Source organism: Pezoporus wallicus, unplaced genomic scaffold (genome assembly GCF_028554395.1).
Source record: "Pezoporus wallicus isolate ANWC-B61680 ecotype Strahan unplaced genomic scaffold, APGP_CSIRO_Pwel_v1 contig_5261, whole genome shotgun sequence".
Lineage (NCBI taxonomy): Eukaryota > Metazoa > Chordata > Aves > Psittaciformes > Psittacidae > Pezoporus > Pezoporus wallicus.
Genome location: NW_026642423.1, coordinates 6005822 through 6027112, shown reverse-complemented (window position 1 = coordinate 6027112; position 21291 = coordinate 6005822). Strand labels below are relative to the sequence as shown.

General features: G+C 41.6%; 1 protein-coding gene across 3 annotated transcripts; it reads left to right on the top strand.

Moving 5' to 3' along the window:
* The first annotated feature begins 361 nt into the window (after positions 1-361).
* Positions 362-19470, top strand: IQCB1 (IQ motif containing B1). 3 transcript variants are annotated; one of them, XM_057430330.1, is made up of 14 exons: positions 362-396; positions 668-948; positions 1748-1910; positions 3624-3753; positions 5965-6058; positions 7126-7225; positions 7526-7698; positions 11437-11549; positions 12132-12241; positions 15969-16111; positions 16611-16759; positions 17215-17343; positions 17718-17874; positions 18949-19470. In XM_057430330.1, the coding sequence occupies exons 2-14, from the start codon at positions 831-833 to the stop codon at positions 19176-19178; spliced, it is 1809 nt and encodes a 602-aa protein (XP_057286313.1). In that variant the 5' UTR covers positions 362-396; positions 668-830; the 3' UTR covers positions 19179-19470. The 3 variants fall into 3 exon arrangements, with proteins under 3 accessions (XP_057286313.1, XP_057286314.1, XP_057286311.1); XM_057430331.1 differs by lacking the exon at positions 362-396 and having other exon boundaries at positions 463-948; positions 17718-17846; positions 18949-19114; XM_057430328.1 differs by lacking the exon at positions 362-396 and having other exon boundaries at positions 464-948.
* The last annotated feature ends 1821 nt before the right edge of the window (positions 19471-21291 follow it).

Sequence of the window (21291 nt, the reverse complement as noted above, 5' to 3'; positions counted from 1 at the left end):
GATAACCACAGACAACGCTCCGGTGCCTGCCCAAGCGACAAGCCCGGAGCCGGGCCACAACGACAGTTTTACCACGCTGCCCTTCCCCTTTCCCCCAGCACCATGCCGGTCCTCCCTCACACCGATGCCCGCCAGGGCCTGCCCCGACCCACACCTTCTCCTCCCGGCCGGAGAGCAAGGCCACGCCATAGAGTCGGTGGGTTCGGTTTTCCCGTTCCACACCCTCCCTGTACTCCCCTGCCGAAGTGAGGGAGCCGCGCGCGGCATTAGGCGGGTTGGCGGCGGGAGGGAAGCGGCTCTCCTCAGGGCGTGCGTGACGGCCCCGTTCGTGGGGACCGAGGTCCTGGGGGCTCCGCGATACCGGAGCGGAGGCCGTGGGGACGCTGAGGTGACTCTGTGGGCGAAGGCACCTCTCCTTCGCCGCCCTGCTGGCGGGCAGTGCACGTCTGCCACCACTTCCATCTCCCCACCCCTCCGTGCCCGCGGCTGAGGTGATGCCGGCGGCCCTCGGGCAGACCTCTCACGCTGCCTGCCCCGTGGGGCCTCTCTCGGGCGGTCCTGCTGGAGCCCTGCGCTGCCGGCAGAGCCGGTCCCGCTGCCCTCGGGCACGAGAGGTGACGTGAGGGAGTGTGAATGGGGCTTTCTCCATGTTTGTTTCCTTTCTCAGGGGAAGACCTGCGGCCCAGGCGCAGAGCGGAGCGTCAGCTTCCAGCCGCTTGTGCTGGAGGTTTGGTGGAAGTCGTGGCTTAAGGACCCCACACATGCACCGAAGCAACTAAACAAGGGAAGAGGCTTAAATCGATGGTTTTGTGGGCTTCCCCCTGTTTCCTATGGCCAACGCGCCGAGCGCGGGCCTGGTAGCTGCCGACCCCCGGGTACTGGCCTTAGCTGCTCAGGTTACCGAGAGCAGAGAACAGGACATCCCCCTGCTACTTCTAAAGCTAAAGGGTAATTAACGCCTTTTCTAAAATAAAGGGATGAGGCAATGGAGTATGGACAGTCCTGCTTCCTTCTGCCTCCTTAAAGACAGAAGGTCTTTCTGAGAATTTCTGACAGGGCTGGAAACTCTGTGAGACTGATAATACCGCTTTTCCTGAGAGTGTTCAGGAAAGTTGAGTGTTCAGCTGGGCATTGAGTGGCATTTGGCTTTGTAACAATAAGAAGGAGATGCTGGGGAGCAAATGGAGAGGAAGTCTTTTTCTCCTTCTCAGCTGTCACCGTGTTTACAAGACCACTGCTGATGCGGGAAAGGATGTTGCACATGATCAAATCACTTCTGCCAGTACTTCTGGTTGAGAAATGGAGTGCTTGTCAGTATTCAGTTTTTACGTCTTAACATAGAAATGCAATCACAAGCTCCTGTGTAACTCCCTCCTGTCTTTCCTTTTGCTACATAGCCACTGCTCATGGAAACTGTAGAAACAAGTTAGGTCCTGTTCTAAATTAGGATGTAATTATGAGGAAGCTATATGTTTCACAGTGGTTGTGGTTTCTTTTGGCATAATAAATTCATACAAATGGGCTATATCCCAGGTAATGTATGTTGTCCCAGTTGTCATAGAAGCTAAAAAATGGATTGTACCTGTAGGAGTGAAAAATGTTGGGGGAAAACGTATGCTGCTGTTAGCTCTTTTAGAATTACCTTAATCCTGGGTATGTGTACACATAGCTTTTGGGGAAAAAAAAATAGTCTTGCATATCAGAATCTCGTGCTCCTCTTTGTCTCTCTCCTGCTTTCTTCCTGCAGGAATTTTAAGTAGTGCTTCCTTGGGATCTGAAGAATCAAAAAAAATTAAACAAGATATATACAGTTATGATCTTACTCAGTACTGCATGCTGGTCCTTAGACAAAACCACTTTCAGCTGCATGGAGGCTGGGCTACTGCTGCCCAGCTAGCAGAGATACTAAGGTAAAAAAATGCTAAAAAGGTTTCTTCTTGTATTCTTTCTGGCCTTTCATCTTGCTCTTTTTCTTTTCAAGCTGTAATATAGTGGCTCTCATCCAGAACAAGGCTTGTTGTTCAGGAAAGGCGAGGGTTAAAGTGCAGGGAGCAGTCAAGAGCAGAGGGGTCATGCATAGCCTAATTGGTCCTGTTTAATTCATTCGCAGTGTTTTATTGAGCTGGGTAAACTATTTGGTGTGAACACTTTTTGTGTTGGCTTTACCCTTTTTTGTGAACAGTGCTCATCAGTGTCACAGTTCTTACCCAGTCACTGCAAATTTTGAACTGCAGTTATTTTAAAGAGTTTGTTCACTTAGATTTCATCTTGCAAAAATCTTTGGTGTGATTGACTCACAGCTTGGCTTCACTCTATTTAAATATGTATTTAGTATCCTATTTTATTTATCTATTTACATTTTCAACATACAAGAGGACCCAGCTCATACAGACTAGATAGCTTGATGTAGTGATAGGGTGAGAATGGCATTATTAAATGTAATTCATAGCTAGTAAATAAGACAACTTTACTTAAATCCCCAATGATCCAGTCTCATTTTCAATGTCAGGAAAAACAGTAAGTTTTAAATTTTCCCCAAGTTATGCTTGATTTTTGGCTTAACTAGGGAGCAAAATTCTAAGGCATGAAGCAATTAGGCAACCAGCTCTTATTTATGCCGTGCGTGCAGGATGAATTTTTAATGCCAGGAATTTGCAGTAAAATATGCAAGATTTATCACCAGAGTTGTGATAGATACTTAAATAATCCCCTTTAAGCTATTTCAGTTTGCAGAGAAAACTGAAATTTATTTTGGTTATAAAAATGTCCTTTTGTAGCTAGATGAATCTCAGCTTCATGCCCAGAATTTGCTTTCTGAGCCCTTTGGTAAGTAAAGCCTTACGTGTGTGCGTTCGCAAAAAGCTAACCAAGCCTGGGGAAGATGTCAGAAAGCAAAATTCATAAAAAGTTAGGAAGATTTTGTTCTTATTACACTAGTAGCAGTATGCAGTACAGAACTGAAAAGCTTCCCAGTTGTAAAACATGCAGTTTCTTGTAAAAAGCCTTCCAGAAATGACCATCATGTTTGCTGTGAGTAAAATTAGAGAACTGAGATCTGAGGAACTGATTTGTAGCCCATGTGTATTTTTCAGTTAGAGGAAAGTTCTAGACAGACTCACAGAAGTTTTTGTGGTAATATTTTTCAATGCGTATTTTTATTACCTGATCTGCACCCCTGCATCATCAGCCTGCCTTTTTCAGGTTTTTGTCTACCTTTTTGTTTTGCTTTTTTTTTCTCTTTATGACCATTAGAGCCCTTCCCTAACACATGGAACAAGCCTGAACAGATCCTGTGAAGCTAAAAGAGAAAGTGCATTGGATATTTTTTAAACTTGGACATGCTGTAATAAGTAGCAATGTACTCGCTGTTTACAGCCTGCCACTGATTCCTCTTCCTTTTGAAGCAGCTACCTTGGAGCCAGTCACAGCAGTTAACCATTGTTCAGTGTTGAATTGACCCATGCCAGTGAAGCATTTATTCTCTGATGACGTGACATTCATTCAAAGCTGTTCAAATGGTATATCTGGACATATGAATTTGTTCTGAATTGAACCCTCAATTCAGGTTGATTTTTTTTTTTTTTTTTTTTTATTTTTTATTTTTTCTTCTCCCTCCTTTTCAGTCATTGCTGTGTAGGACTAGAGGTGAAAGAAGATCCTGAAGAATTTCACAAGAAATTTCTTCCTTCAGCTATAGACAACCTGCTGGTTTTGGGAAGACGCCTGCAAGCACGATTTATCCGAGCGATCAAGGTATTTAAGTTCTGTAGTTAAAAGAGCAGAGAACCTCTGTAAACCTTCCAAGGTTTTTGTATAAGTAGGGTGTTATTCTAGAGACACTGTATTATGAACATTTATTTCCCAGAAATTACAGTATTTTTTTTATGCTGTGGTGCTTCGGAACTGAAATAAGTCATTGTGGAGCCTATGGTCCATTACATGTGCAAAGCTAGTTTGGTACCGTACGTTTGTTTAGAGAGTTTGGCTACTACTTTTCACCAGTTTTAAAGGTAGGAGGAAGAAATGCAGTTATAAGAAGCATACTAGAATTAGAGTAGTGCAACAGAGAAAAATGGTAGCGTCTTTTTAACTTTGCATATAATTAGTTCGGTCTTTGTAAGGGCTCTGCTCCTACTGCTTTATTCAGCTTTACAAAAAAACGTTTAGGAAGTCTTAAGATTTTAAATCAGATTTGCTGAAGTTTGCTTTACCGTACAATTTCTGCTGCCAAATTGGCAAAAAAATCCCACAATGCTTGTTGCTTCCGAACCTGCACTTTGGAAGCCCCAAAGGCAGACTTTGTGAATTTGTAGATTTGGACACTTTCTCACATTTCCTTCCCTGTTTGCAGAGAAAGGTTTTGCCCAGCGAGGTTCCCTCATCCTTTTGAAGCATTCTGAATTGCAGAATCAGAAGGAGGGACAACAAAAAAAAAAACAACAAACGCACAAATAAGTTAAATAACCAATCTCATGGATTCTGATAGTTTCTTTTAATATCCCTGTTTCCCTGTATTATCTCATTTCTTGGCTCACTGGTTTCTTGCACTTAGCCCAAATTTTCCTATGGAGTATTGTGATGGACACCAGAACCACAGTTAGTTCTCAGAAAGTATCAGTAAAGTAACGTATTTTCTGTTAATTCAATACTTAAAAGTCCATTTAATGCTTAAGAAGAAAGCTTCCTGAAGAACATCCCAGGAGACTCAAGTCTTATCCGCAATATGTAATTTCCCCCACACTTTCTTATTATGTCTCATCCTGCCTGCTACTTGAGTCATGCTTGTGGGCAAAGATTTCTTTTGAATGCAAATACAGTCTACATTATAATTAGTACTTTGGCTTTTAAACCTTGTGGTCTCAGAGGTGACTGGGCACCCAGACTTGGTGCTTGTTCAGTGGAACTTTGAAATCCCACTCTACCAGTAGAGATCTGTAGTTTATTCTGCCCTCGTTTGCTTTTTGTACAAGCCTTTGAAGTCAAGGGAAGTACTGGAATAGCTTTCTGAAACTGACGTGTTGCCAAAACACAGAACAGATAATATTACAGTTTATTACTGTGATTTTGTATCTCTCATTGTCAGTAAGAACCAAATGCAAATTTAAATTGTGACTGATGGCTGGGACTTACAGAATGGATCTAGGAATAGGCTTTCCAGAGTTTCATTTGTGAGCCTGAATTAATGTGGGAGATATCAGGCCAAGTGCTCTGTAACAACATTTGTCGGCAGTGTAGTACTATCAAAAACCCCTTTGCAGTCCCACACACCAAGATTTCATAGTTCCAGTGGGTCACACGTGGAATACAGACTCTGGACTGCGCTCTTGTATGCGTGTTCATGTGTTCAAACCAGGACTCTTCCTGGTCATTTTTCCAGTCCAGTGTTATCACAGGCCAGCACATAACATGGTTTAGCAAACTGATCAAAACTTCAGCTTAACAGTGGTTTGATATTTGCTCCCAGACCTCCAAGGAGGAGGTGCTTCTGAAGCCTCGCCATGTCAGTTTATAGGAACCTTTTTCATTTTTACTATGTACTTGGCCACTTTGTGCTTTAATCTTAAATAAGATTAAAACTTAAATAATATATCTCCCACTTTGTATTAAATCTGTAATACATTTCTACTGTTCTGTTATTTGTTTTAGCCCTCCTATGCTATCAAATGGGTTTTTTTAAGGAGTAAACAAGACTTCTCTCTCCCTGTTGTGACTTTTTTTCAGGAATGGATGGTTTTTTTTAAATATGATTATGTTGCCTTCATTGATCTCAGGCCTTGAAGGAATCATGAGTTTTGGGATTTTTTTTGACTGATTCACACAGTTTCACCAACTTCATTTGGGAATTTGAAGAAGTTTTGGCCTCCAAATCCCTGAATCATACAAACCTTCCCACTGCATCAAGCTGAAGTCCTCAGTGAAGATAACGTACGCATACATGTTTTTACCTACTTGTGTTTTGCTTAGGATGAAGAAAAACAGGATTTTTTACGCTGGTTCCAAATAGTAACTGATGCCACCTGCTGGCTGGTCGGTGGGCATATTCAACTAGCAGCGTGTGGTAAGGGAAAAGTAAACCCATAAAACACTTGGAAGTTTATTTATGGCAAATACAGGTATCAGCAATTAATCTTAAGCTAATTCCCACCTAGTTTTCTAAATTGGAGTGGATGTTAATTCAGTTTCTTACAGTAGTCCACTCAGCAGAAACAGCAATATGGAAAATGGCTAAGGTCCACTAAAGGGAAATACTAAGGAGTTTCCCTTCTAGTATTTCAGAGGCAAACATTAAAAGTGTTTCCTGTAATTTTCCTTTGTAATTTTGCACCTTAAAAATAGTTTCCTGATAAGATACAGTTCATCTTATTACCTGTGTGTGGTTAACATATGCAGAAATTTGGTCAGAGTACGCTGCTGGCCCTGAAAAGGGGAGAGAGTTGAAAACAAATTTATGAAGTTGTTACCACGATGGGAAATTTTACAGATACTTAACAAACTTCACTATACATTTCTGACCAAAATAAGCTTTCAGTTTGACCAGTGTTAAGCACACTGATTTTAAAAAGCAGAATTTTTTTTTTTTTTCTGATACAGAGCAAAAACCTAAGGATCACAAGATATGTAACTAACTAAAAACACATGTGGCCAGAAAGATTACTAAGTATGTATACAGTGATACACTGGAATTAAAAAGATGGTGCTGTAATGACATCAGTGGACTTGCGTTAAATAAGCCTGGTGTAACAAACTGTCGAGGTTGAAGTCCTTATCTTTTCTGTATATTGTTGCCACAGTGATAATTCCACTGTTGTAATAAGAAACTGGTACTCATGTAACATAAAAGGTTTTAAAGCTTTTATTCCATTGCAACACCAGTGCCTGAGGGATATCCAAAGGCAGAAAAAACAGGGCTTAACACGTTTTTTGGATGTTGAAGTAGTTTACTTATGCCTGTAAGTTTCACTGTAAAAATTGTAGAAGAGGGATTTTGCTCCAGAAAACAGTATCTGACTTTACTTGCTGTGACTTGTGTTCCATAATAGTTTGTTTGGTATATGGTATTTTCAAGTCTGGTTCTGATTGAGTGATTTCTTGTTTACTTGGTTTTGGTTTGTTTTGCTTTTGCAGTACTGCGAAATGATCACTTCCTGCAGTTGTTAATAACAGATGATGTTGAAACAGCAATTCTAATGATGTCTGTTTTACACAATCTTTTGAAGGTCAATAGGTTAGTAGTTTTCATATCAAGAACTGTGTTGGGTGTTTTCCTCAGTCTTTGTTGTGGAAATAGAAAAAAGAAAATAAAAGCTATTTTCTTTATTTTGTTAAATTGAGGGAATGGGAATCAGTTGATTGAAACAGTAGTACTGCCTGCTTTTGTCAGATTGCTGGGCCAGCTAGCTGGGCATGTGGGCTTGTTGAATGCCTGACTTACCTAAATCAAGTCACTGTTAAAAAGCTCATAATTTTAATTAACACTTCAATTCTACTCCATCTCCCCCTGCCCTTTTCTTTTTCTTCTTTAAAGTTCTGTCTTGCTTCAGGTTGATAAAGAGACCCTTCACTCTGTTTTGGATGAACTTGTTTATAAGCTTTCGGCTACCACCAATCCTGTCATAGGAAATGCTGCTACAAAACTACTATTGGTGGTGGCAAAATTTTGCAAGCAGCTTGTGAAGTTACTCACAACTCGCTACAAAGGTTTGTGAACATACATGGCACCAATAACTTGACCTCTTACGTTCACAGTGAAAATACAAAGATGGAGGTTTCCCATCTCATATGGGAGACGTACTCATAAGTACCCGCTACGTATGGAAACTGCAGTGCTGTGTTGGTGTTTTTTAATCCCTTCTGTTCATTTTCATTGTAGTTTAAGGTGCCACACCTCTTCCTGTTTCTTAGATTTATTGTCTTCAGTGTATTGAGGACTCTGCATGTGGCAACTTGTCTCTTAAAGCTGCTGTTCATAGAATCATAGAATAGTTAGGGTTGGAAAGGACCTTAAGATCATTAAGTTCCAACCCCCCTGCCATGGGAAGGGACACCTCACACTAAACCATATCACCCAAGGCCTCGTCCAACCTGGTCTTGAACACTGCCAGGGATGGAGCATTCACAACCTCCCTGGGCAGCCTATTCCAGTGCCTCACCACCCTAACAGGAAAGAATTTCCTTCTTATAGCCAATCTAAACTTCCCCTGTTTAAGTTTTAACCCGTTACCCCTTGTCCTGTCACTACAGTCCCTAATGAAGAGTCCCTCCCCGGCATCCTTATAGGCCCCCTTCAGATACTGGAAGGCTGCTATGAGGTCTCCAGGCTGAACAGACCAAACTTTCTTAGCCTGTCTTCATACAGGAGGTGCTCCAGTCCCCTGATCATCCTCGTGGCCCTTCTCTGGACTTGTTCCAACAGTTCCATGTCCTTTTTATGTTGAGGACACCAGAACTGCACACAATACTCCAGATGAGGTCTCATGAGAGTAGAGTAGAGGGGCAGGATCACCTCCTTCGACCTGCTGGTCACGCTCCTTTTGATGCAGCCCAGGATACAGTTGACTTTCTGGGCTGTGAGCGCACACTGCTGGCTCACGTTCATTTTCTCATCAACCAACATCCCCAGGTCCTTCTCCGCAGGGTTGCTCTGAATCTCTTCTCTTCCCAACCTGTAGCTGTGCCTGGGATTGCTCTGACCCAGGTGTAGGACCTTGCACTTGTCATGGTTAAACTTCACAAGGTTGGCATCAGCCCACCTCACAAACGTGTCAAGGTCCCTCTGGGTGGCATTCCTTCCCTCCAGCGTATCAACCAAGCCACACAGCTTGGTGTCATTGGGAAACTTGCTGAGGGCGCACTCAATCCCACTGTCCATGTCAGCGACAAAGATGTTAAACGAGACCGGTCCCAACACCGATCCCTGAGAGACACCACTCGTTACTGGTTTCCAGCTGGACATTGAGCCATTGACCACAACTCTTTGTGTGTGGCCATCCAGCCAGTTCTTTACCCACCGAGAGACATCAAATTGATGTCTCTCCAATTTAGAGACAAGGATGTTGTGTGGGACATCACTTCCAACTTGATGGTCTTCTTTCTGTGTAATGTTCTGCATCTTTTTTTCCTGTGCAGGTTGGATACTGAGAGATCCTAGTAGCGGGGTGCCTGTTACTGCCCCAGTAAGAGCCGGGTATCAGACATCTGCCAGTGTGCTAGGGCTCACTAATCCAGAACCATCAAAGTTTTACTTAAAGCCAACTTCTGTTACAGGTCTGCCAATATGATAGGTGCTTTTCTGTTACTAAGATGACACCTGTGGTTTTATATCCAAGATTGGAATGAACTTTTCCAGTAATTCACAAAATGGGTTTATTATTTTGTCTCAATGCCTTTAGATGAGGAGGTATATCAGTATGGATATAATTTGCTCCATGTTATTCATTAGTTAATGAGGTGTCCCATTTACTGTTTCTAGCCTAGCAGGGAGATCCAGGAAACCCCTTTGTCCTCTGTCATGCCCTTGGAGACTAAAAAAGAAGCTTTGATGTTTGCCAGGTCTTTTATATTCTGGATGTTATTAATGGTCAAAACTACTTGTGAGGAGCCTCAGGTCTTTGGGTACAAGGACAGTGACAAGTGGGTATGCTAGACAAAAAGGGCAAATTCCCTTTTTTTATGTTTGTATTGACTATTTATTAGGCAGTACCAGCCAGATAAACTTCTGGACCAGACTGGCAGCTTTCCCACCCTTTTGGCTACAGAATTGAAGGAGGAGAGCTTCCTATTGGTATGAAATTAAGTATAAAGTGCCTAAATCTAGCATCACATTGCGGCTCCACAAGAAGCTGATGTGATAATCTGATCATCCCAACTGTAGCATGCTGGCTGGTCTGAAGAAATGCACGTCTCCATCAGAGGCTTATGCTTTATTTTGCTGTAGAATCACAACATGACACAGTCATTCAGAGACAATCTCACTTCTGTGCACACATCCTCTTTCCATTAAGGAAGACAAAAAAAAAAACCAACTTTTTTTTTCTTTTTTGTTTTCTTCTTTTCTGTTTTCTTTTAAAGTTAGAGTCCTTACGTTAGTTTTCACTCAGGCTTTGGAGTCCTTTGGATAGCTTGAGGAGTAGCAGCAACAAAGAAAGCATTACAGCTTTTTCACCAGCTGGCTATCTCTGTTGAAGTAAATTGGCTCTACATTGGCTCAGAGCTGTGGGCAGTGTGAGGTACTTCAGTGCAAGCTTTCAGTGGCAGCCTGCTGGAGGTGAGGACATCACCTGACTCACATCTCCAAGACTAGCATGGTCTTTACAGACCCATGAGGGTCTTGTCCTTATGTCTGTGTGTGTTGACACAGCTGAGAGGCACACTTGAGGTCTCCCTGTCAGGAGCTGGAAGGTCTGTATGGCTGTACTTCTGTACAGAAACTGACATATGGTTGCATCAGATGCATAGGACTTCTGCCTTGTGTAGCCGGGCTGTGCAGAGCTCAGGCAGCAGTAGGGGCACCCCCTGACTCCATTTGAAGTCTCACCTGTTTCTCTTCTGAAGAAGTTAAACTATCGTCGTCTTTCCAAAATGGTGCATGTGTGATAGAACACATTTCTGTTTGTGTGAAGGACTTTGTGCTCCGTATCCAGATTCATGTATATAATTATACGTGTGTGTTGGAGTTGTCCAGTTTATGCATATGCTTATGACAGTGACTTGAAGATGGAAAAGCTGAATCTGCAGTTCTTTCAGGAGGCTATCCAAACGTGTCTACTTCTTGCTCTCTTTCCTTTTACATCCAACTCCCTATAGAACACTTAGCCTCTGGGATTTGTGTGATACAAAGTTAAAAAGCACATGTTACTGTCTTTTTGTATCCTCTGTGCAGCACAGAGAGCGCGCGTGTGTGTGTATTGTGGGGGGAGCACAAATGTCATTTTTAGCTACTGCAAACCTAAAAAGCTGTTTTGTCTCAGGGATTGGATGCACATGTATTCACATTTAGACTGAGCTATGCAGATAAGACATCAAAGAATTTCAGTTATAAATAAATTTTTATTATGAAAAATACAAAAGCAGTGCTAATAAAACCCAGCACTTGCATGGTACTTTGCATCCTTGTAGAACCTTAAAATGACTTACCTATAAGACACTGAAAGTACATTGATAATGTACCTGCCAGTTATGTAGACACAAGAGATAGTGCCGTGGACATACAAAACTATGGTCATGGCATTATACTTCTCTGTGATGGTTGCAGTACCAGATATTCATTGATAATAACCTGCATTGAAACACAAAGATGACTGATTGATGATGTTCAGCTCTACTGTTCCTGTGCACATAGAATCAGATTTGATTTTTTTTACTTGAAAATTGGTGGTTTGAAATCCTGAAAATAAAAATTCACCTTAGTATCACATGCTGCTTCTCTCTCTTTCTTAGGATTAAAAGGGCTTTTAAGTAAACAGTGGACTGGCAAAGGATTTGACAGGGATCTAAGTCAACTTTTGGATCTGCTGTACTTGGAACAATCCAGTGGAAAAGGAGAAATGCAGGTGCTGAAGTTTAATGAGACTTTTATATGTGAAATCCTAATTACATGTGATTTATGTATGTTTAGAATGGATTTACTCTATCACTTTGACACTTTTCAAAGCCTAGTTTATTTTTTCACTATACTAATGGACTTTAAAATTTCATAGGTATTTTTTTCATGCTGCAAATGTAACATTTTTCCTCTGCTCATTCTCCAAACTTGTCTTTCTGCCCTCTCTAGAGAAGGTATTTTGATTGAATCACCATTTGAAATATCAAGTGTTTCAGGTGTTTTAAATACAAATTCCTAACATTGGTTAATGCAGCTAATACGTATTTTATGTTTCTGCTGTAGATTCGTTTCACACAGAGAGCATCAATCCAGGTGATCAGATTAGGTGCCTGTAGAGGAATACAGGATTCAGGATAGCAACTGTCTTACAAGACCTGATGTTCCTCAAGATGTTAAAAATACTAAATTTGGATGCATTTGAAAACTGGGATTTTTTTGCCAAATGTTGAGATTGTTCCAAATACATAAGCATTAACAGTGGTTTTCTTATGCAGAGAAAATATTCTACCAACTGCTTTATTCATTTCAGAGGCAGCATCAAGCAGCTTGTATAATCCAGGCTACGTGGAGGGGATTTCAGACAAGAAAAAGGTTGAAAAAACTACCCCAAGCCGTGACTACTTTACAAAGAAGATTCAGGTAAACAGTATGATTTTGTAAAAAGCACTAAAGAGAAGGATTAGTAGGAAGGTTTGGTTTAGTTTTTCTCAGGTTACAGAGTAACAGGAAGAATTTGGCTCATGTAATCCAATGTCCTTTTTGAAGTAGGGCTTACCAAGAGTTCCTTCCTCTTGAAGATGCCTTTTTCCAGTCAGCTGTTATTTCTGAAACATAAAGCTAACGCAATGCCAATATGAGCTGTTTCACTACAGATTCTTGTAGCAGAAACATCCGAAGTGTGCTTTTCCAGCAGGACCAAACTGCCACTTCTGATGCCAAAAGCTCCAACTGTCCCTTCCCCAGGTGCCAAACTTCTCTGTGAAAAAAACTTGTGTCTGTGATGCTTTTATATGTTTTCTGTGTATTTCTGGCACATGGAAAACTAAAAGCTTGCCACTCTGTAGCATTGGATTGCACTAAACAGAATTAGAGGATGGTGTACTGGTAGTGGAATAGTTAACTTGTTCACAGTTAACTTGACACAAAATTCCACCATAGATTGAATGTGGAGCAGTCCTAGAATTTCCAATCTGCTATGCCAGAGTGCTGCAGAAACCAAAGCCCATAGTGCTTGCCTAGTACAGTGCTTGCAAGACCTTGTTCCTCATTAATATTTTAAATCTCTGACTCTCAGAAGTGAGGTCATTTCAGTGACCTAGAAATAGTATCCTCTGACTTGGAGCACCAGGGAAGAATGAAGCTACGTAAATGATTCTTGTCTTACTTGAAGCAAGTTTTCAGCAGTAATGTTAGCATATGTTAGGCTAACTCCTGAGAAATGTAGCATGAATTTAACGTAGGTCAAGGGTTCTAAATCAAGTTCAGATTCCATAGCAGGTTTTTTCAATCTTTTTTTGCATATATTGAGCATTACCACGTCAAAGCTAGATCCTAGTAATCAATCACTCAAATCACATTGCATTATGATCAAGGTGTTAGAAAGCAGACAGTTATGATTTGTTGTCTAGACTGGCATTAAGAAGATACTGGACTATCTAGGATGTCATCTTTAAATTCTGGAAGGTTTGCAGGGACAAGCATTGTGCCTATGGAGGGCCACTAGCTACTCCAGCTTTTGTGCTGGAATACCAAGGGTAACATCCTTGTCACTCCTTTCTAGTGCACCACACACTTTGAGGCAGTATTCCTGCCGTCATCAGGCACCTTGCAAGCCTGCAGTGAAAAATCAGAGCCCAGAAAAATTGGATGATGGGCTAAAACATACCATGGTGAAGCAGAAGGAAAAGGGTGGTGAGGCTGTTGGCACTCAACAAGCTACTTGACTTTCCTGTGTCATGTTTCCAGCATGCCTCTTAAGTAGTTCTTGAGTCATTTAAATGGACTTTTGAATATGTTTGTTTAATATTGAGAGGAATAGAAATGTATTCATATCCTTGCAGCTGTGTGTTTATGGCTTAGTCAGTCCCAGTGTACTGAGTAAATACAGTAACTGTACCACTCTAGTGTTGGATTTTTTTTTCTGTCTAGGTCAAAGCTGCAGTTAGTGTTATGCTGAAAAATAGTGTAAGTATGACCTCAGAAAAGCTTTCAAGAGGTTCTTTTAAGAGTGAGGGTTTGATTATATTCACAGATTTATTTTAGAACAAGTGTGGTTAAATATCCCTGAGGTTGAAACTCCAGACTTGGCTCACCTGCAGCTGCAGTGGAACATCTTAAACTCCGCATGTTATATTTTAGAGGGATGATCAGAGGGAGGCTGATCTGTGCCATGAACTACTGAAGGAAGCTTGGATCTTATTCTCTGTGTGTTTTGCTTCTGTTCAGAGACATTTCTCCGTCACGGTGTGGTGGTGTGCGAACAAATATGTCTTACTATTGGGAGGAACAGAGAATGAAGAAAAGCATGTGTTTTGCTGATTTCACAGGAAAGAACCAGTATCAAAGAAACATTTGAATACCTGGCAGACACTATTGGTAGTTTTACAGATGCACATCTGAGAAGTTCATGAAACATTCTTGTAGTTTCCTACCTAGTGGAGCTGATAAAAATGTCTAGGAGAAATTATTAATGTCATCAAGAGTCCTGTCTGAGCCTGTGACATCATTCTATTTAGAAGTGTAATATGTGCCTGCCTGGATTAAAAATGCGAAGATTTACAGCTCTAATTCACACAGTTGTGTTGGCTAAAATTTCCTGAAGACCGTTCTGATGTAATCACATGTATCATGATCTGTCTTGGTAGGTAGCTGTGTGGGCACACTTCAAGTCTGCATTACTGTCCTAAAAGAATTATGGTCTCTTAGTTCGTGCTGGAGGTTCTTTTATCAGTTAGGGCCAGAACTTTAAATCCAGATCATAAATTTTACACAATAGCTTCCACCTCACTTTTCCCCACCCAGCTGCAGAGACTCAGGAGAAAGTATGGTTGGGGAAAATTATAACTCAATTTATACTATTGATGGGGAACTTGCAACTCAGTAGTACTGTGAGTCTAAAGGTATGTGACATGCAGCAATACCAAATTTGTTGGATGTTAGTTCTAGTCTAGCCTTTTTAATTCTTTCTGGCACCCCTTAGGCTTGTGCTCTGTCCATCTGTCCTCTTTCCTAGTGCTTCAGGTGCTCCTTTCATAGTCTCTGCAAGAATGCTAGAGGAGAGCAGAACTCAGGGCTGTGGGCCCAGTGGGGTTGCTCAGCCCTTGAGTGGGCAAGTGATTTTGCTGCAATAGGAGAAGAGGAGGGGTCACATCATTACCTTATTGTGGGGTAAACTTGTAAAGTTTTACACATGAAGCTGCTAATGAGGTCAAGTCCATTGGGATGAGAAGGGGTAGTGAAGGGAAGGGGAGTCCTGCCTCACAGATCCTCATGTGTCACTGAGATGGTGTTGAATTGGTCTCGGTAATTATGGGTACCAATACATCAGTATAGTTAGTATTAACATACTGGTCTATATATTAATATGTTAGTGTATATATAATTGATATACAGGTAATTTAAACACTCTAGGGACAGTTACAGAATTTTCAGTTGTCTCATCGGTGAAACATCTGCTGGAGCTTTTCCAGTGGCAATCACAGTGGGGCAACATCCTAACATCAAACCGCAACAAGTAGTACAGAGCAGGAAAAAATCACAAGAAAATTCTTTCCTGGTGTTCTGTTAACAAAGTTGATGGAGAAAATGCATCAGTCTGTCTTTCCTGGAGAAAAAAAAAACCTCCAAATTGAAAAAGTGAGCCTTAGCAGCAACATTCTGATCTCCCCTTGCAGTCAGTACAAAACTCATAGTATGATTATGGAAAGCAGGTGCCATGCATGCTGATGGATGCACTAGGAAAGGTACTGGGGCACATGGATAATGTTGCTTTACCTCTTCCTCAGATGATGGAATCAAAATTGTTGTTCTATTTTGTGCTGGCTGTGAATGTCCCACATGGAGCATCATTCCCTTCAGTGTCCTTAGAACTTTATCTTAAGTAAAAGTATATCCTCTGATTTGATACAAGGTTTTGTGACTGGCTCAGAGTTTTTCATGACTGTAGATAGTGTGGTGATGTAGTGTAGTTTGTTAGCTTGCAGTTGATTTCTCATCATTTGGTTTGGTCCTGCAGCCAACAGCTGGGATGGCAGATTATTTTGTGGATTTCCTCCCTCGATGCTGGACCATTTAATACAAAGAGAAAGAGAGATTCTTTTAAGGAACATACAACTTAAGCTAATTTTAATGTATTTGTGTATTGCAGAGCCAAACGGGAACAGGAGCTGCAGCATTTGAAAAAGCAGAAGGAAGATGAGGCTCTAAAACTGCAAATGCAACTTCAGAGACAGAGGGCCATGAGACTGTTCCATGAACGACAGCTGGCCTTACTGAAAATAATCCATGCCAGTATGATTTATATTTAAACTATATTAGAAGATTAAGTTGTCTCTGTCTCCTTAAGAACAGTTTCTTCAAATTATTTCCTAATCTTGGGTGTATGTTTGCACTGTAGTCTTACTGTCTCTTCTCCTGACCCAATTACCTGACAGAGAACATGCTAATTCTGCAAGGGCTCAGTAACTACTGATCAAGATCTGCTGCCTTCAAAACAGTGCAGGAGAAAGGGAGACCTGGTTTTCTTGGGTTACAAAGCTCCACTGCAGCTACAAGTCTCCGAGACATAGAATCATAGAATAATTAGGGTTGGAAGGAACCTCAAGATCATCCAGTTCCAAACCCCCTGCCCTGGGCAGGGACACCTTACACTAAACCATGTCACCCAAGGCTCTGTCCAACCCAGCCTTGAACACCGCCAGCTTTTTTAGTATTATCTAGTTTAAATAGAGTAAAAATGTAAGAGATCCCAACCCACAGTCTCATAACTGTAGTTTTGTTACATTTGTAGGTCAGGTAGATAAGTACATGGAGGAAATGGAGGGGAAATCAGCACTAACTATCCAGAGATTTTGGCGAGGATATAGAGCAAGAAGAAATTTCCATCAACAGAGACAATCTCTCAAGGAGTATAAAGCAGCTGTTGTCATCCAGAGAGCAGTAAGTATATGCTTTGTTCTAACATTCTACAGAACTGAGTGGATTATTGCAATGCCTCAGAAAGCTCTGTTTATTCTCTTACTGTTGATGTAGCCATAATTTATTAAAAAAATATTCAAAGGATGACAGTCTAGAGCCATAGGTTGCTTTGACATGTTACACCCTGCGTAGATTACAAAGCCTAATACAGACTTGTAACTAAAATATAAGAGCTGCCACTATGAAATGTAAGGTTGGAATTTCACCATTGTACAGGTGAGTCAGTAGTTTATTATGAGTGTTCTTACAATTTCACACTCATGCTGACCATTGTATGTTGTCTTTTCAGCATCAGAGCTACACTTACGCTTTAACAGATGCAGGACTAGAACATTTTTCTTTCATTAATTGATTACAAAGTGATAAGACAAACTTCCTGTCTGTGATTATCATATTCTCATATATTCTTTACAAAGGCTTGTAAATTCCTGGAAAAACGAAGAAGGAGGAGATCTCTTTCTCCTTGGAAAGATCCCAAGGGACTGACTGATGAGCAGAGACTAGCTTTGCAGCAGAAGGTGGATGACTACATCAAATTGCATCCGGTCTGTTTCTTAGTCATTTCATAATCTGCATTAATGATGCAACATTAAATACTGTAGAGATGAAATATTGTCAGCTTCATAAATTCAAGATAATACATATGAGGTATGCATAAATTAACCCTGCTTGTTTGACAGCAAGACACTGAGATATTGGGGATTTAAACCATTAATCTAATAAAAAGGGTCAAAGGAAACTGTAATTGGAAAATTTATATACGTGATGATGGATAGCTTTGGAAAGAGCTGCAGAGGAAGCAAAGTTACTGAGTTAACAATTAAGAATAGGATTTGCATTCCTTTTTAGACATTATTCTGCCCCCAAAAGATTTAAAGTAACCAGCTTCTAATGGTAATAAACTGTTATTCTCCTCCAGGCTTCCCAAATGTCAGAAGAAAGGAGTAAAGAATTACATATGCAGGCCCAGGAAAAGCTGGCACAATTCCTGCTGAGGAGCAGGCTGGATCAGAGAGCAGCTCAGCGAAGAGAGACGTTGCTGGTTCAGGTCAACACTGATGTGGAGCTACTAATGAGTATGTGACTGTTCTGGTCATGATTTTAATTACCATTTGGATTAAACTAATTTAGAAAGAAAATTAGAGGGAATGGTGGTAAAGCCTCACTTCAGAACTGAAATGTCTTTCTTCCTGTGCCATATGCCTTATCTTGATATTTAGACTTTGTTAGAGGTTACCAAAGCATTGCTACATGCTAAATGTACACACCTGCTTTTCAAGGAACATCATCTTCTTCTGCTAAAAGTCTCTCTCTGATATGTTCACATGAAAAGCAATGGCCCTGTAAAAGGCATTAAATTTTCTAAGGAGGAGATCTCACACAAGCCTCCTCTTCTACGTTTGTTTTGCTTTAGTCTGTCTTGTTGTTGTAAGCAAGCCACTGGTTGAAGTGCTCTCACCTTTTCCAGATAAAGAGGGAAATCTTTGAACTATGAATTCCAAGTCATGTTTTCATTTTCTCCAGCCTGGCTTTGTTTGAAGCAGAATTTGCTCTCGTGCTATCTTAATTCCAGACAAGTAACCCAGAGTGAGAGTGAAAATAGCAAACTGCAGCCACCAGAGAGCACCCAAGCCAGACAAAATTCAGCAAGTTGTCGAATTCCATTATTTAGTTTGTCATGTGCTGTGTCATTGGAGCTCATTGCTCCCTGACCAGGCAAATCAGCAACATACTCTTACACTGGGCTGGGTCCCCCAGGCAAGGAGTTTGCTGCACCAGAGCAGTGGAAGCACTCTGCTGATGTCAGCTTGCACCAGGAGTGCTGATCCAGCAGTAGTGGCCAGGAGGTCCTCTTTCTCTTAAGTCATACTTTCACAAGAAGTCATTTTGGTGGATGTCACCACTGCACCTAAATGAAAGTCCTGCTTTCTCTTCCTTCCTCTCCCTCCCCCATTATGTATTTATTTTCTCAGATTACCTTTAATTTGGATCACTTTTCCCATCAGGTTTATAATGCAACCGTAAAACTGTGATGCTAGCATAGGGAAAGAAGTGATCTAGAACAGTGGGAAAGTGGGAGGGTAGTGCTGCTTCTATTTTTTGTTTGAAATATTCTTAAGATCACAAACAAAAACATCTTATTTTTACAGATGCTCCAGGGTTAACAGAGACCACAGAAAAAGATCTTGATGTCTTTATGAGTCGATCAGTCCCTGTAGCTACCAAGGCAAGACAATCACACAACACTATGCTGAAATACACTCGCTGGCCGTGGTGGAAGAAGCTTGGAGATGAGTTTATGGAGGATGATGTCATTCCTGATGATGATCTAAGTGCAGAACTGGGAACTCTATTTATTGGTGGAAGGAAATCCTGTTAGGTAACAGGCAGAAGAATAATTTACTCAACCAGACTCATGGCTTGCACCATGCACTCGCTTGCGTGAGATTTTAAGGAAGAAAAATATCTGAATTCTTAGACGAAGCACTGACAAAGACCAAAGCCTTAATTTAGGGCATTTGACTTCTCTTATTAAGAATCTTATTGTACATCAATAATTAGATCCTATTTATTGTGCTGTGGTAAATAGGATTTATATGCTGCAGTTGTAAATGAGGATATTTTGTAATTTTTATCACTTTAAAAGTAAATTCATAAGCTTTGGCTTTTCAGTTCTTATTCACACTCAGATGCATAAAGAATGATGCCATTGTAAAAGCCTGGGCTTTTCTAGCAAGGCCTTTGATAAGGTGGTGTGCTTTGAGATGAAGATGAGTTCAAAACAGACCAAGACACCACCAAGAAGTCAAGCAGTGAGAAAATTAATATGAGCTGGCTTCAGTGTGCGCTCACAGCTGAGAAAGCCAACCGTATCCTGAGCTGCATCAAAAGGAGCGTGACCAGCAGGTCAAAGGAGGTGATCCTGCCCCTCTACTCTGCTCTCATGAGACCTCACTTGGAGTATTGTGTGCAGTTCTGGTGTCCTCAACATAAAAAGGACATGGAACTGTTGGAACAAGTCCAGAGGAGGGCCACGAGGATGATCAGGGGCTGGAGCACCTCCCGTATGAAGACAGGCTAAGAAAGTTGGGTCTGTTCAGCCTGGAGAAGAGAAGGCTGTGTGGAGACCTCATAGCAGCCTTCCAGTATCTGAAGGGGGCCTGTAAGGATGCTGGGGAGGGACTCTTCATTAGGGACTGTAGTGATAGGACAAGGGGTAACAGGTTAAAACTTAAACAGGGGAAGTTTAGATTGGCTATAAGAAGGAAATTCTTTCCTGTTAGGGTGGTGAGGCACTGGAATAGGTTGCCCAGGGAGGTTGCGAATGCTCCATCCCTGGCAGTGTTCAAGACCAGGTTGGACGAGGCCTTGGGTGATATGGTTTAGTGTGAGGTGTCCCTGCCCATGGCAGGGGGGTTGGAACTTGATCTTAAGGTCCTTTCCAACCCTAACTATTCTATGATTCTATGAAGCAAGCATTAGGCAGGCTGGGTGTTAACAGCAGGGTAAAATGGCTAACTCTGTTTAGCACAGGCAAAGTTTGGCCTGAGGAACCTCCATCAGCCTCTTGATAGCTTCAAGGGAAGAAAAAAAATCCATATTCTTGGATTATATGTGTTTTAGCATAGAATCATGTCCCACGCCTTCCACTAGACCAGGTTGCTCCAAGCCCCATCCAACCTGGCCTTGAATACTGCCAGGGATGGGGCAGCCACAGCCTCTCTGGGCAACCTGTGTCAGTGCACCACCACTCTCATAATGAAGAATTTCTTCCTAATATATCTAATATATTATTTATATTATCTAATATAAATCTCTAAATATCTTCTTTCAGTTTAAGGCTATTCCCCCTTGTTCTGTCACTACATGCCCTTGTAAAAAGTCCCTCTCCAGCTTTCTTGTAGGCCCCCTTTAGATACTGGAAGCTGCTCTAAGATCTCCGTGGAGCCTTCTCCAGGCTGAACAACCCATCTCCTTCAGCCTGTCTTCATAGGAGAAGTGCCTTGGCCCTCTAATCATCTTCATGGCCCTTCTCTGGCCTCATTCCAACAGGTCCATGTCCTTAGGCTGGGGCCCCAGAGCTGGATGCGGTACTCCAGGTGGGGTCCCACAACAGCACAGTAGCAGGATACCAGTACACCAGAAAACCCTACAGTTAAGGGCCAAAGGCTGCTTGCTGCTTACCAAGGTGCCCAGAAAAAAAGGAGAATGCAAGGCTGCAGCTGCGCGGCTGGTACCTGTGCTACTTTTGAGATGAGAGGCTCCTGGAGTCTGAAGAATTAGACTTCACCTCACTGCAGAGGAGGAGGAAGCGCAGTGATTTCTGCTGGTTATACATGGGCAGCAGTACTGGTTCAGCATGTTTGTTTTCCACTCTCTCTAGAAGGTTTTGAGTTTTAATTTTAGCAGAAAAGAATGGAAAACAAATAAATAGAACTAGCAGGCAGAAGCCCAAGCACATTCAGATGCATCTGATAAATTGAAATTAATAA

What these genes read in the sequence shown, in the direction of transcription:
- IQCB1 (XM_057430330.1), top strand. Translation starts at nt 831, where the DNA reads ATGGCCAACGCGCCGAGCGCGGGCCTGGTAGCTGCCGACCCCCGGGTA. An exon ending in TATTCAACTAGCAGCGTGTG is followed by an intron (nt 6,059 to 7,125) that starts GTAAGGGAAAAG and finishes TTGCTTTTGCAG; the next exon opens with TACTGCGAAATGATCACTTC. An exon ending in ACTTTACAAAGAAGATTCAG is followed by an intron (nt 12,242 to 15,968) that starts GTAAACAGTATG and finishes TGTGTATTGCAG; the next exon opens with AGCCAAACGGGAACAGGAGC.